Genomic DNA, 15,314 nt, shown 5'->3' on the forward strand with positions numbered 1-15,314 from the left:
GCTCCCTCGGTGAACAGACGACCTTGATGTTTAACTTGCTCGTGGTAGTGTTGCACAAGTAAGGACGCAATATGATTACTCGGGAGTATTAATGGGTAGCTTTGGTTGCTCTCTATCCTTGCATTTGAAATGCGACCTCCCACTCTAAGCGATCCGTTTTTATCCAAGAATGGGTCGAGTCTCCTAAGATGGCTGTCTTTGGAGACACATCTTTGGTTCATTAAACATTCAAACTCTTGCGCGTAAGCTTCTCGTTGAACACATTGTATAATAAAGTCCTGAGTTTGTGAGAGTTCATCTGAGGTACAAGGTCTGCGGTAGCAATGCCAACCTTTGCAATGTTCTGATTGTGGTGATTCAGCTTTAAAGGATCTAGCTATGTGACGTAGATGGGTTATAGCTCTACACAATGACCGCCAGGTAGAAAATTTGTTGAAACGTCCAATACCGAGTTGCTTGTCTGAAACAACTGTATTAAGTGTAGAGACTCGAGGACGAATCTCTATGTCAGATTCTGGTTCTAGCAACTCAAATGAATTTCTTTCCAGAGTTTCAGGTTTTGTCTCGTATAACGATACTGGTCCTGTGAGCCACATAGTGTCTCTGAGGCGAGGCGCTGCTACACCTCTCGTGGCGCAGTCTGCTGGGTTTAGGTTAGTTGACACATAGTGCCACTGGGTAGGTTGTGTTGACTTTCTGATCCTCTGGACCCTATTACTTACGTAGACGTAAAACCTCCTGGTCTCATTGTGAATGTAGCCTAACACTACTTTACTGTCTGTATAAAACATTGTATCTTCGAGATCTACGTCTATTTCTGCTGCAATCAGTTCAGATAGTTCTACTGCAAGGACGGCAGCACAAAGCTCTAGTCTAGGTATCGTGAGTTCCAGACGTGGTGCCAACTTCGTCTTGCCCATTACAAAGCCGATATGAGCTCGATTTCCAATGTCTGTAGTTTTGAGGTAACCTACCGCAGCAATTGCTTTTTCGGAAGCATCGCAGAAGATGTGTAGTCTCTTAGACTGGACCTCATCAAGAGGGACAAGTGCGTATGGTCTGGGTATGCGTAAGCTTGACAATACCTCTAGAGAATCTCTCCACACTGTCCACAACAGTTCCTTTTCAAGAGGGAGTGGAGTGTCCCAGTCACACGTATCTGTAATTAGCTCTCTGAGCAGAGCCTTACCTTGGATCGTCACTGGTGCTGCAAACCCAAGCGGATCGTATAAGCTGTTTATCATGGATAAGACGCCGCGTCTTGTGAATGGTTTTTGATCACGGACAACCTGAAAAACAAAGGTGTCAGTATTGAGGTCCCAATTGAGCCCCAGACTCCGTTGAACAGGGATGGCATCTGTAGGCAAGTCTAGATCTTTCAGATCGTTAGCGCGATCTTGCTTGGGGAAAGCTTGCACAACAATTTCGCTATTTGAAGCAATCTTATGTAGTCTGAGATTTGAATGGGCTAACACGTCCTGGGTCCTTTTGAGCAAATTGATAGCGGCTTCTGCTGATGGAAAAGACTTTAGGGCATCGTCCACGTAAAAGTCTCTTTCTACGAAGCGCCTGACGTCTTCCTCTCCTTTCTGTGCAGACAGTTTGAGTCCATAAATAGCAACTGAAGGGGAAGGGCTGTTGCCGAAAACATGTACTTTCATACGATGCCCTATAACATCTTTGGTAGGATCGTTCTCTCGGAACCAGAAGAATCTTAGGAAGTTCCGATGCTCTGATTTCACTAAGAAACAATGGAACATCTGCTGTATGTCGGCGACGACGGCAACTGCTTCTTTACGGAATCGGATGAGGACCCCAAGGAGGGTGTTGTTAAGATCTGGCCCCGTTAAGAGAACATCATTGAGGCAGACGCCTTCATAACGGGAACTAGAATCAAAGACTACCCGAATCTGTCCTGGTTTCTTAGGGTGGTAGACTCCGAAGATTGGTAGGTACCAGCATTCTTCCTTTTCCTTTAAAGGTGGAGCTACTTCTGCATGCCCTCTCTCAAATATATTTTTCATGAACAGTAAAAAATGTTCTTTCATGTCTGGTCTCCTCTGAAAGTTGTGTCTGAGAGAAGTAAAGCGTTTTAGTGCTTGACTCTTGTTGTCAGGGAGGCGACGCCTCTGTGTCTTGAAAGGGAGTGGTGCGACCCAGCTTCCTGTCTCATCCTGGAGAAACTCATGCTCCATTATCTTTAGGAAGGCTTTATCCTCGATTGAAGGGGCTATCTTGTTATCTTCCTTTGTTCTGTGGAAGACTGTACATCCTAGATGGTCGTTGACTGTACCACCAGAGTAGTCTTCTCGCTCGTAAAAGGTAAGATGCACAGGGCCACTAAGATTCGCTTTAAGTAGGAACTTGTTAGGGCAGGGTGGCAAAAAGGATGGGCGTCCACTCTCTAGCGAGTTTGTATACAGAGAGCTCACGGTGGTTGGTTTGTGAAAATCCCTTAGGCAGACGTCGCCTATAATGACCCAGCCTAGGTCGAGCTTCTGCGCATATGGCGAATTATGAGGGCCGTTTACTTGCTGCCTCACTTTGTGTAATCTTATAATGTCTCTTCCTAGCAGAAGCATAATCTGAGCCTTTGGGTCTAGTGCAGGAATGTGGTCGGCTATGGCTCTCAGGTGTCTGTGATGTAATGCCGCCTCAGGAGTAGGGATCTCTTCTCTGTTGTTTGGGATTTGATTGCACTCAGTCAGCGTAGGCAGAGGTAGAGATAGTTCTCCATCTATAGATTCAAATTGATAGCCTGTTGCTCTTCTCCCCGCCGCCTCACTCACACCTGTGCACGTCTTGAGCAGATACGTAAAGGTGTTTCCTTCAACTTTGAACATGTCGAAGAAAGCTGAGCTAGCAAGAGACCTGTTGCTCTGATCATCGAGGATGACGTATACTCTTACCGCTTTTTCTCTCTGTCCAACGGGATAGACTACAGCAAGACAGATCTTGGAGCATGATTTGTTACTGAGGCCTTCTCCACAAACCTGGGTACATTGGGGCGTCACTTCGGGAGATGCTGTGGCGTCTTCCTCCCCGCCGTGGTCCGTAGCCTGGTCTAGAGGAGTAAGGAACTTAGGAGCTGATCCTGGATGTAATACTGTGTTGTGCTCTCTGCTATCACATTCGGCACACTTGACTTCTGTTGTACAGTCCTTTGCCAAATGAGCAGTTGTAATACAGCACCTGAAGCAAATGCGGTTTTCTCTAAGAAATATCTTGCGGTCTTTCAGGGATTTGCTCCTGAATCCTCGGCACTTTAGTAGTGAGTGGGGTTTGTTGTGTAGAGGGCACTCTTTGCTTAAGTCTCTTGCATGGGGCTTCTCTGCGTCCTCTAAGGGTAGAGGATTGTGTAAAGAGTCTGATGAGGATACACTAGTTTTGTGGACAGCTATTGGCATGCCTTTCCCGCTGCGAAGTAATGTGGGTTTACCTACTTTAAGACAAGCAGCGTCAAGCGGAGACAGATCAAAGCTAGGATCGTTTCGGGTTTTTGCCTGTTGATTCACAAACTCTACGAAGAAGGCAAAGGGGGGAAACAAAACACCATGTCGTTGTTTGTACTTTGAGCCTTGGGTGATCCACCTCTCCTGTAAATTATAAGGTAACTTTTGCACTAGGAGGTTGACCCCACGTGAAGTGTCTAACAGCGCGAGACCTGGTAGGTCACCTTCAGATTTGGCGACTTGGAGCTCCATTAACAGGTCCCCTAGTTCTCTCAGCTTCTGGTACCCTTTGTTAGAAATCTTAGGGAAGTCTTCAACCCTTTTGAAGAGAGTGTTCTCTATCACTTCTGGTGATCCAAAACATTCATCGAGTCTTTCCCATATAAGGGCTCGCCCTCTACTAGGGTGGTTGATGCAAATGTCTCTAATTCGCTTTGCGTGTTCTGCGGAGTCTTTACCTAGCCATTTGATTAGGAGATCAACTTCTTCACTTGCTGACATCTCGAGATCTCTGATAGCGTTCTTAAATGAAGAACGCCAAGCTCTATAACCTTCTGGACGGTCATCAAATTTTAGGAGGCTCTTGGTTATAAGCTCTCGTCGTGCGTAAAACTTTAGAAAGTCAGGCATACCTCGATCTCTACTCAGTGAGTTGTCATTTGTCGGGGCTGGTCGACCGTAGTAATCTTTATATTCATCTGCATGGTAAACCTCATCTTTCTCTTTCTCGAAACCTGTGCTCATGTTGTGGAAGTTTGTTGATCTAGGTGACGTCCGCATTGCGGGTTCACGGTATACGGGATGATCATATTGGTCCATATAAGGAGTTTGGGTCATAAGGGTTGCGTTCAGTCCAATAGGTTTCTGTGTGAATTCATCGGCAGGAGTTGGTGTAGTTCTTGGGTGTAAGTTGTCGTCTATCTTAACGTGTTGCGTTACATAGTCTAGAACGCGCTGTGAGTGACAGGATATGCTGTCACGTTCTTTCTCTGACGCATCTGCGGCCTCTTGTAAGGCCTCTGCTTCAGCAATGGCGGCTGCAACTTCTTTCTCGGCTGCTAGTTTGTCTAATGCCATTTCTAGATGTGCTTTTTCTAATTTCAATCGTCTTTCCTCTTCTGAAAAGGTCGCTCGTGCCTTTGCGGCTTCGACTCTCGCGCGAGCTCTGGCAACTGCGTAGCTGGTCACTGACCTAGTCGAGCTTCCGGAGTTGACAGAGACGTGTGACCGTGTCTCACATTGGCTTCCTTCTGCTGCTGACATGTTGGTTCTAACGTCACTGATCTATAGTACTGATTGGGTTTGGTGCACTGCGTAGCTTCTAGAAGCGTCGTTTCACTATTCTGTCCTCTTTATGTGTAAGGCGTACATAAATCGACATAAAGCTAACTCCCTTCACGCAACTCATTGATTGGAGAAGTTTCCGTATTCAACTTTTATTGCAATGAAGCAGAGTGAAACTGTGAAACAACAATAGAAGCATTTAGTACATAGTACATACATAGTAAAGTAATACATGAACTGAAATCACCGATATGTACATAAGTAGTTCTTATTTGAACGGAAACGAGATCTAGCTAATGCTGACTACAAAGGAGAAACACAGAAGCGCTGACGTATAGATAGTCCTAAGTCAAAACCTGAATCTCCTTACCGACGGTGCTTCTGTAAGCCGGGAGGCAGAGAGATGCTTCAGTACCACATGGAATGAAAAACTAAAATGGCTCCTGGAGAATAAGGTTATATGATGTCTCCCAGGGGTCAAAGGTAGAGGCTACGGTGGCCGGATAGATCAAACAAGAGAAGTAGACTAGAATGAACTCCAAAGCTGTTTGTACAGACAGCCAGTAGGTGGCGCTGTTGCATTATAAATGACAAGCATAAGAAATCACAGAAGGAGAATAAATAAACAATTATGAAGAAAGCTGTTAAAGGCTTCACAGTAACGATTCAGATAGAGTGCCTGTAGACTTATCTTCTTTGTTGATTGGACAAACCCAATAAAGAGAGTGTCCAATTTTGACAATCTTTTTTAAGACTGAAACAAGTTCATCTCCCTCTTTTTTAGCCTTGGCTTCTTGAGGAAAGTCCTCAAAAAACTTCAGTTACCAAAACCATCATCACCCTATGAAACCCAAATGCTTTTAGTGCTCTCCTAAAGCAAAAACATTGGTCCTTAGTGTCAGGATCCTGACAGCGCCGGCGTGCAGCCTCCGCTGAGCAGGGACTCACCCGCACTGTAGGGGGCCCGGGGACAGGTACAGCCGGAAAGTACAGATGCACAGGAACTGTGGACACTGAAGTTTAGCAAGCAGTCACAGGACCTACGGTCATGTGACTGCAAGGGGGCGGGGCTTAGCGTCCTGCTTTCAGAGATGGCAGGACACTATACAGAAAACTCAGAGTCAGGCAAAATGGAGGTCATACACAGTACGGGCGAGCGAGGTACAAGAGGGATATACAGATGGGAGGTCAGACAAAGCCAAAGGTCATACACAGTACGGGCAAGCGTGGTACAGGAGGGATATTCAGGAGGGAGGTCAAACAAAGCCAAGGGTGATACACAGCACAGGCAAAGCAGGTACAGAGTCAGCAAACCAGACACGTAAACCATAAAAGAGCAGGGTCAAAATACCAGGCAGACGGACAATGATTGGCGTGACGCACGGACAGAGCAGGGTTGGGCATACTCAGGTAGGAGTATAAGCGACAGGGGACGGCTCTCCCCTGAAGCTATAAAAACCCTCCCCAGATCCACAGAGAGGCTCTCAGAGTTAACCCCTACACCACCTACCCAAAACTCAAAACACACTATGACACTTAGTCAGTCAGTCGTGAATCTCAAACACCAAAAGTGGAATATCTACAGGGCAATGTCTCTTTGCCCCATCAGCTCAAACACTCTGCAGTCTGTCTTACGGAAGAGAGATTCCCCGCTTAGTTCTCTGGTCTTCTTTGTCCAGAACTAATAGTAGATAGTCTCTCTACAGTTCCTGGACCAGTCAGCTCTACAGTCAACAGCCATACTCAAGAGTGTTCAAGGCCCACTTGTGCTCATCTCATTGGGCCTACTACCATTGCAGAACTTGTGGCAAGCTCCTATGAATGTATGAAAATTATTCCAAAGCAACCAATCACAAGCAGAATTCAAAGTTGACTTCTAAGCTGTGCCATCAAACTGCAATATCGGCTTTGATCGGTTGTATTTTGCAAAAAGTTTCATGCTTTTTTTCCTCCGGGACCAGAAGGTTTCTCATAAAAAGAAGTCAGCAAAAATAATTATCATCATAAATAATGTAAAAAAAATCAGTTTTTCTCCCCTTACCAGGATATTGACGAAAAAATCCTTTTGCACTTCCAAAATATTGCCATATGAGGGAAGGGTCACGGTCAAAGTTGTCAACAAACACCTTATTTAAAGACTCCGACCAGTAGATTCCATTCACTATTTCTGGATCTGAAAAGAAATAGGACACAAATCACGACTTTATTAAAAAAAATGTAGACAGACAATAGATATTTGTAAACAGATCCATAGGATGGTCAGCCTCCATTAGGAACATTTTTTCTCACTTAAATGCATATATTTGGGGTTAAAAAATACATTTTGCAACTGGGTTTCATTAAAGGGAATCTGTCACCTCGGAAAACACTATTTACCTGTAAATGTACATTTAGTCTGATGGTAAATGGCATTAGAATACTCTCCGACCGCCTTACTTAAAGTGCTGATACTTGAAGAAAAATAATTAATTTCCTCATGGGAGCCGCCGGCTTTCAGTCATGTGGGCGTGTATGGAGCGAAAACACTCCCCAGCCACAGCAGCAGTCACTATGATCTACATCAACGTGTCTGTTAGACTGCACAAGCACAAGAGTAGCAAACAAACTAGAGAGATAAAAATCTGAACTTGACAGATCCCTATTCAGACTGGTAAAAGCCTTACTTTGTCCCTGGTCTGTTCCTATCTGACTATTGAGGTTGGCACCCTAAGATAACACAATGGTGCCCCCACTATATAGTGGTTCACCCTGTATGCCCCTAATAGCTCTTAGAATAGCTATGCATATGTAGCAACTCACTAGGGAAAATATGTTATACACTAAAAACTGCAACTCACCCAACCAGTTCCTGTACAGACTAAATATTCTGACTCGATAGTCCTTAGTTGAGCCTGCGGGTGCAGAGATAAACATAACCACAGGCTAGGAAATGGCAACTCTGGCCTAAACTGCCTAAAAGTCCAACAAGTTGTTTCACATTCCTCCTAAAGAACCGAAGGGCAGAGTGTGAATTACTTACAAGAAAAGAAGTGTGCTGAACAAAGGAAAGATCCCAAAGTGAGTAAAATAAAAACCTAAACACTAAACAAGGAATAACACAAGCACTGTTAACAAATACACAGCCTTCTTCCTAATGATAAACAGAAGATACAGTAGGTCCAAAGTATAGCAAAGGAACAGCATAGCAAAAAACTTGTGGAAATACACAGACTGGCTCCAAACATCAAAGGAATGTCAGAACATCCAAATAAATTTCCCACCAGCAGGAAACGCCAGCAGGTGGACATAATATAAAGCTGCACCCAAAAGGGGATAGGATGAGAAATGAAAACACCTGAGGCGACGTTGATTTTTCCAAACCAATATACCTGCTGAGACATCGGCAAGTACCATGTACAGTGGGGAAAAAAAGTATTTAGTCAGTCAGCAATAGTGCAAGTTCCACCACTTAAAAAGATGAGAGGCGTCTGTAATTTACATCATAGGTAGACCTCAACTATGGGAGACAAACTGAGAAAAAAAAATCCAGAAAATCACATTGTCTGTTTTTTTTTCATTTTATTTGCATATTATGGTGGAAAATAAGTATTTGGTCAGAAACAAAATTTCATCTCAATACTTTGTGATATATCCTTTGTTGGCAATGACAGAGGTCAAACGTTTTCTGTAAGCCTTCACAAGGTTGCCACACACTGTTGTTGGTATGTTGGCCCATTCCTCCATGCAGATCTCCTCTAGAGCAGTGATGTTTTTGGCTTTTTGCTTGGCAACACGGACTTTCAACTCCCTCCAAAGGTTTTCTATAGGGTTGAGATCTGGAGACTGGCTAGGCCACTCCAGGACCTTGAAATGCTTCTTACGAAGCCACTCCTTCGTTGCCCTGGCGGTGTGCTTTGGATCATTGTCATGTTGAAAGACCCAGCCACGTTTCATCTTCAATGCCCTTGCTGATGGAAGGAGGTTTGCACTCAAAATCTCATGATACATGGCCCCATTCATTCTTTCATGTACCCGGATCAGTCGTCCTGGCCCCTTTGCAGAGAAACAGCCCCAAAGCATGATGTTTCCACCACCATGCTTTACAGTAGGTATGGTGTTTGATGGATGCAACTCAGTATTCTTTTTCCTCCAAACACGACAAGTTGTGTTTCTACCAAACAGTTCCAGTTTGGTTTCATCAGACCATAGGACATTCTCCCAAAACTCCTCTGGATCATCCAAATGCTCTCTAGCAAACTTCAGACGGGCCCGGACATGTACAGGCTTAAGCAGTGGGACACGTCTGGCACTGCAGGATCTGAGTCCATGGTGGCGTAGTGTGTTACTTATGGTAGGCCTTGTTACATTGGTCCCAGCTCTCTGCAGTTCATTCACTAGGTCCCCCCGCGTGGTTCTGGGATTTTTGCTCACCGTTCTTGTGATCATTCTGACCCCACGGGGTGGGATTTTGCATGGAGCACCAGATCGAGGGAGATTATCAGTGGTCTTGTATGTCTTCCATTTTCTAATTATTGCTCCCACAGTTGATTTCTTCACTCCAAGCTGGTTGGCTATTGCAGATTCAGTCTTCCCAGCCTGGTGCAGGGCTACAATTTTGTTTCTGGTGTCCTTTGACAGCTCTTTGGTCTTCACCATAGTGGAGTTTGGAGTCAGACTGTTTGAGGGTGTGCACAGGTGTCTTTTTATACTGATAACAAGTTAAACAGGTGCCATTACTACAGGTAATGAGTGGAGGAAAGAGGAGACTCTTAAAGAAGAAGTTACAGGTCTGTGAGAGCCAGAAATCTTGATTGCTTGTTTCTGACCAAATACTTATTTTCCACCATAATATGCAAATAAAATGAAAAAAAAACAGACAATGTGATTTTCTGGATTTTTTTTTCTCAGTTTGTCTCCCATAGTTGAGGTCTACCTATGATGTAAATTACAGACGCCTCTCATCTTTTTAAGTGGTGGAACTTGCACTATTGCTGACTGACTAAATACTTTTTTTCCCCACTGTATGTGCCCTATGCTAATGACCAGGATACATGCACGATATCTGCTGGGTAACCACTTAAATAAAAAAAGAGTATAAAGTTGCTTCATGCTTTTTTTCTTTGGATTGCAAAAAAAATGGTTCCAGTTCTTTACATACCCTAGCTGCCAATATGTTTCTCAAATGAGAAATCTGATTTTTTTAAAAAAGGATCTGTCTTTTCCACTCTAATCTGCTCATCATTCATTCACTTCCAATAATTCTAATTCTGATGCTGCGTTTCATAAATTCTCTCCTAATACATCTCCATTAAAGCGGTCATTTTTAAGATCTTCCTCTAGCAATGAAGCCATAAAAACAATGCATTAACCACAATCATTTGCAAATTTATCATAATCTTGAATACATTTGATGAAAACTTTGAAAATTTACTTCTTTTTTTACTAATTTATTTTTATGTTTTCTTTCTGCTTACTCTTGTTTTTTTTTTTTTTTTAAAGTTTTTACTTTTTAAGTAACAGAACAAGAAAAAAGTTTACTTGAATTTCCTGCCTATAAACTGGGATCCTATATCATTTACATGGAGTCTTTGCTATAAAGGCAGAAAAGAAGATACATTTCAGAATCCTTTATTTTCTTGTCTTGTCGGTGACTGAATACAGAGAGATACTTGGACTAGAGAATAAAATATCTTTCCCTACATAATAATCATTTTTGCCAAGAAGATCCTAACACCTTATGTGTACAACTGCAGGACACAAATGCTTAGACTTGTAGTTCACCAGGCATTAGCATCTAATTCCACTATTTCCGCTCCACATAGTCAAACTACTAGGGTTCATCCACAAGTTTGTGATTTTTTCGTACCAGAAAATAGGCTCGAGTTTCATCATTTTTTCCACCAGATTTTCATTGGCGTGCCGGCAGAATTTCATTGGCGTTTCGTCAGTTTTTCTCCGATGAGAAAAAAAAAATGTTTCACCACCTTTTCCTATCAATCCGTGAAAAATGAGCAGAATTTGGATGGCTTTCGTGTGCTGTCCAATTTTTTTCACGGATCCAAAGACTTTTATTGCAAGGTTTGATCCTACACTCGGAACAACATCCGACACCTCTCCATGATAATTTCACAAACCTCTTGGTCCACCAAAAAATTAAGGACATGTGACCAGCTCCATAGATTATCATAGGTGCTGGTGTTATCCGTGAAAAACAAGGATAGCACTGGTAAGCGAAAAACTGATGTGTGAATTAGCCCTAAGAAAAATCCCACTGCTCGATGTAACCTTAAAGTGCTGAAACATCTTAGATAGCTATTAGTAAAATGCTTGTTCGTGAAAAGCTATCCCTTCCTAATAAGGATGAGCGAGTAGTGTAGTATTTGGACTCGCTGTACTCATTACGAGTACCTCCTATTACTCAGGTACTCATAACGAGTCCAATGTAAGTCTATGGGAAATGCAATTAATGGGCGGGGACTGTGCGAAGACTGAGTCGGGCTGTGCGGAACTGTGCTGGGCTGTGCAGGTACTGTGCGGGGACACTGTGCTGGGCTGTGCGGGGACTGTGCGGGCTGTACAGGTACTTTGCGGGACTGTGCTGGTCTTTGCAGCTACTGTGCGGGGACTATGCCGGGCTGTGTGGGACTGTGATAGCCTGTGTGGGACTGTTCTGGGCTGTGCAGGTACTGTGCGGGACTGTGCTGGGCTGTGCAGGAACTGTGTGGGCTGTGCAGGTACTGTGCGGGGATTGTGACGGGCTGTGCGGGGACTGTGCTGGCCTGTGCGGGACTGTGCTGGCCTGTACGGGACTGTGCTGGGCTGTGCAGGTACTGTGCGGGACTGTGCTGGGCTGTGCAGGTACTGTGTGGGGACTGTGCTGGGCTGTGTGGGGACTGTGCCGGGCTGTGCGAGGACTGTGCTGGCCTGTGTTGGACTGTGCTTGGTTGTGCGGGGACTGTGTGGGCTGTGCCGAATATTGCGAGGCGAGTAGTGAAATATAGAGTTGAGCGAAACGGGTCGAAAAAATTCAAAAGTCGCCAACTTTTGGCAAAGTCGGGTTTCATGAAACGAAACCCGACCCTAGGATGAGGTCGGCCACGAGGTCGGCGACTTACGCGCCAAAGTCGCGTTTCAAAAGTTTGTTTTGCGCTCTTTTTCAGCCAATCAGGATTCACGGACACTGTGGGCAACGTGATGACATAGGCACGGGTCACCACCATCTTTCAGAAGGGCATGCAAGTGATTGGCTTGCTTTGGTGGGCGTCACAGGGGGTATAAAAGGGCGTGCACGCCGACCGCCATCTTACTTCTGCCGATCTCAGTATAGGGAGAGGTTGCTGCTGATTCTGCAGGGAGAACGTTAGGCAGGGAAGAAGACCAAAAAACTGCTTCTGCTGCTAGCGATTTGGCCTGCACAACACACCAGTCACTGTGTGTGCAGTGCAAGGGGAGGCTATATAGTGGTGTATCAGTGGTGTTGGTTGTTGGGCTGCCTTCTAAGGCTTCCTGACAGGCTGGCATTGCTGTTTACCCACTGCTCCGCAAACTGCTTTTTAAAAGCAATCCAATCTCCCTTATCCTCTAGTCACTTAGGTCACAGCTGTGCCATCGAGCCTGTCACATAGCGCTCAGATATCAGTGGGCCTCACACAATCCAAAAGTGTCCAGTGTCCAAAAGTGTGTGCAGAGATTCAAAATCTCACTTATCCTCTAGTCACTTAGGTCACAGCTGTGCCATCGAGCCTGTCACATAGCGCTCAGATATTCATTGGGCCTCACACAATCCAAAAGTGTCCAGTGTCCAAAAGTGTGTGCAGAGATTCAAAATCTCACTTATCCTCTAGTCACTTAGGTCACAGCTGTGCCATCGAGCCTGTCACATAGCGCTCAGATATTCATTGGGCCTCACACAATCCAAAAGTGTCCAGTGTCCAAAAGTGTGTGCAGAGATTCAAAATCTCACTTATCCTCTAGTCACTTAGGTCACAGCTGTGCCATCGAGCCTGTCACATAGTGCTCAGATATTCATTGGGCCTCACACAATCCAAAAGTGTCCAGTGTCCAAAAGTGTGTGCAGAGATTCAAAATCTCACTTATCCTCTAGTCACTTAGGTCACAGCTGTGCCATCGAGCCTGTCACATAGCGCTCAGATATTCATTGGGCCTCACACAATCCAAAAGTGTCCAGTGTCCAAAAGTGTGTGCAGAGATTCAAAATCTCACTTATCCTCTAGTCACTTAGGTCACAGCTGAGCCATCAAGCCTGTCACATAGCGCTCAGATATCAGTGGGCCTCACACAATCCAAAAGTGTCCAGTGTCCAAAAGTGTGTGCAGAGATTCAAAATCTCACTTATCCTCTAGTCACTTAGGTCACAGCTGTGCCATCGAGCCTGTCACATAACGCTCAGATATTCATTGGGCCTCACACAATCCAAAAGTGTCCAGTGTCCAAAAGTGTGTGCAGAGATTCAAAATCTCACTTATCCTCTAGTCACTTAGGTCACAGCTGTGCCATCGAGCCTGTCACATAGCGCTCAGATATTAATTGGGCCTCACACAATCCAAAAGTGTCCAGTGTCCAAAAGTGTGTGCAGAGATTCAAAATCTCACTTATCCTCTAGTCACTTAGGTCACAGCTGTGCCATCGAGCCTGTCACATAGCGCTCAGATATTCATTGGGCCTCACACAATCCAAAAGTGTCCAGTGTCCAAAAGTGTGTGCAGAGATTCAAAATCTCACTTATCCTCTAGTCACTTAGGTCACAGCTGTGCCATCGAGCCTGTCACATAGCGCTCAGATATTCATTGGGCCTCACACAATCCAAAAGTGTCCAGTGTCCAAAAGTGTGTGCAGAGATTCAAAATCTCACTTATCCTCTAGTCTCTTAGGTCACAGCTGTGCCATCGAGCCTGTCACATAGCGCTCAGATATTCATTGGGCCTCACACAATCCAAAAGTGTCCAGTGTCCAAAAGTGTGTGCAGAGATTCAAAATCTCACTTATCCTCTAGTCACTTAGGTCACAGCTGTGCCATCGAGCCTGTCACATAGCGCTCAGATATTCATTGGGCCTCACACAATCCAAAAGTGTCCAGTGTCCAAAAGTGTGTGCAGAGATTCAAAATCTCACTTATCCTCTAGTCACTTAGGTCACAGCTGTGCCATCGAGCCTGTCACATAGCGCTCAGATATTCATTGGGCCTCACACAATCCAAAAGTGTCCAGTGTCCAAAAGTGTGTGCAGAGATTCAAAATCTCACTTATCCTCTAGTCTCTTAGGTCACAGCTGTACCATCGAGCCTGTCACATAGCGCTCAGATATTCATTGGGCCTCACACAATCCAAAAGTGTCCAGTGTCCAAAAGTGTGTGCAGAAATTCAAAATCTCCCCTGTCCTATAGACACCTTGTACCTTGTTTTACATACTATATAGTTTGTTGGATTTTGTCTACATTTCTACCAAAAATGAGGAAGGCTGGTGGAAGAGGCCGTGGAATTGGGCGGGGGTTGGCAGCTGGTAATGATGGTGTTGGTGGTGGATCTGATGGTAGTGGCAAGAGCAAAATAGGAACGAATGCAGGAGGTGTTGAGCCTGCGTCATCGTCTGGCTACATAAGGCCTTGAACGCTTAGTTTTCTAGGAGTTGGCAAACCGCTTTTAAAGCCAGAGCATCAGGAAAAAGTTTTGTCTTACATTGCTGACTCAGCCTCCAGCTCTATCGCTTCCTCTTCTTCAGTTGTAAAAAGTAAAAGCACTGAGTCGTCATTGGAGGCTCATGTTCATGAACCACACCTTTCCTTGTGTCCTTCACCCCAACCAAGATTGAAGGATGACGCAGGCCATACTACTGATTACTCCATGGAGCTGTTTTCACATACCATGCCTGGATTATCAAGTCAAATGGTGAATTACCCAGGCCAAGATGAATCTGACATGGAGTGCACTGATGCACAGCCGCTGATGGATGATTCTGCTGGTACATTCACTCAGAGCACTACATTGTCCTCGCAGTGTACAGAGCCAGATTCTGACCCTGATGAGACTCAGGTGCCCCTTCCCGCACACTATACCACCATACACGGTGACACAGAGGAAGGTGCACATGACATAGAAGAGGAGGTGATGGATGACCCAGTTGTTGACCCAGATTGGCATCCATTGGGGGAAGAGGGTGCTGCTTCCAATAGCTCAGATGAGGAGCATCCACAGCAGACATCGACATCGCAACAGCTGTTATCTGGCAGGCCCGGAGCACTCCAAAGACAGGTTCCAAACATCAAAAGAGTTGCTGGACAGCTTGTCCAGAGGGTCAAAAGATCACAGCGTGCTAGGCCGCAAAATGTCTGCCAAAGTAGGAAGAGTGCAGTGTGGCACTTTTTTGGACAAAATCCTCATGATCAGGCCAAGGTTATCTGTAAGAAGTGCGCAAAGACCTTTAGCCGAGGGAAAAATCTGAAAAATTTGAATACCAGTTGCATGCTTAGACATTTAACCAGCATGCACTTGCAAGCGTGGACACAACACCAAACCTCAAGTGCCACATGTGCAACTGATCACAACGAAGGTAGTCATCAACGCTACATTGTTTCCCCCACTG

The 15,314-nt window shown here is 44.9% G+C and overlaps 1 protein-coding gene across 1 annotated transcript in view; it reads right to left on the reverse strand.

Moving 5' to 3' along the window:
- The window catches only part of CACNA2D3 (calcium voltage-gated channel auxiliary subunit alpha2delta 3), a 1,008,555-nt gene that overhangs the window by 658,293 nt on the left and 334,948 nt on the right, over positions 1-15,314 (reverse strand). Inside the window, exon 4 of the mRNA XM_073574154.1 lies at positions 6,778-6,909. Within this exon, the coding sequence (XP_073430255.1) occupies positions 6,778-6,909 (132 nt within the window). The remainder of the gene's footprint in view (positions 1-6,777; positions 6,910-15,314) is intronic.

The sequence above is a fragment of the Dendrobates tinctorius genome, unplaced genomic scaffold (genome assembly GCF_039654945.1).
Source record: "Dendrobates tinctorius isolate UK_male_01 unplaced genomic scaffold, ASM3965494v1 ptg000038l, whole genome shotgun sequence".
NCBI lineage: Eukaryota > Metazoa > Chordata > Amphibia > Anura > Dendrobatidae > Dendrobates > Dendrobates tinctorius.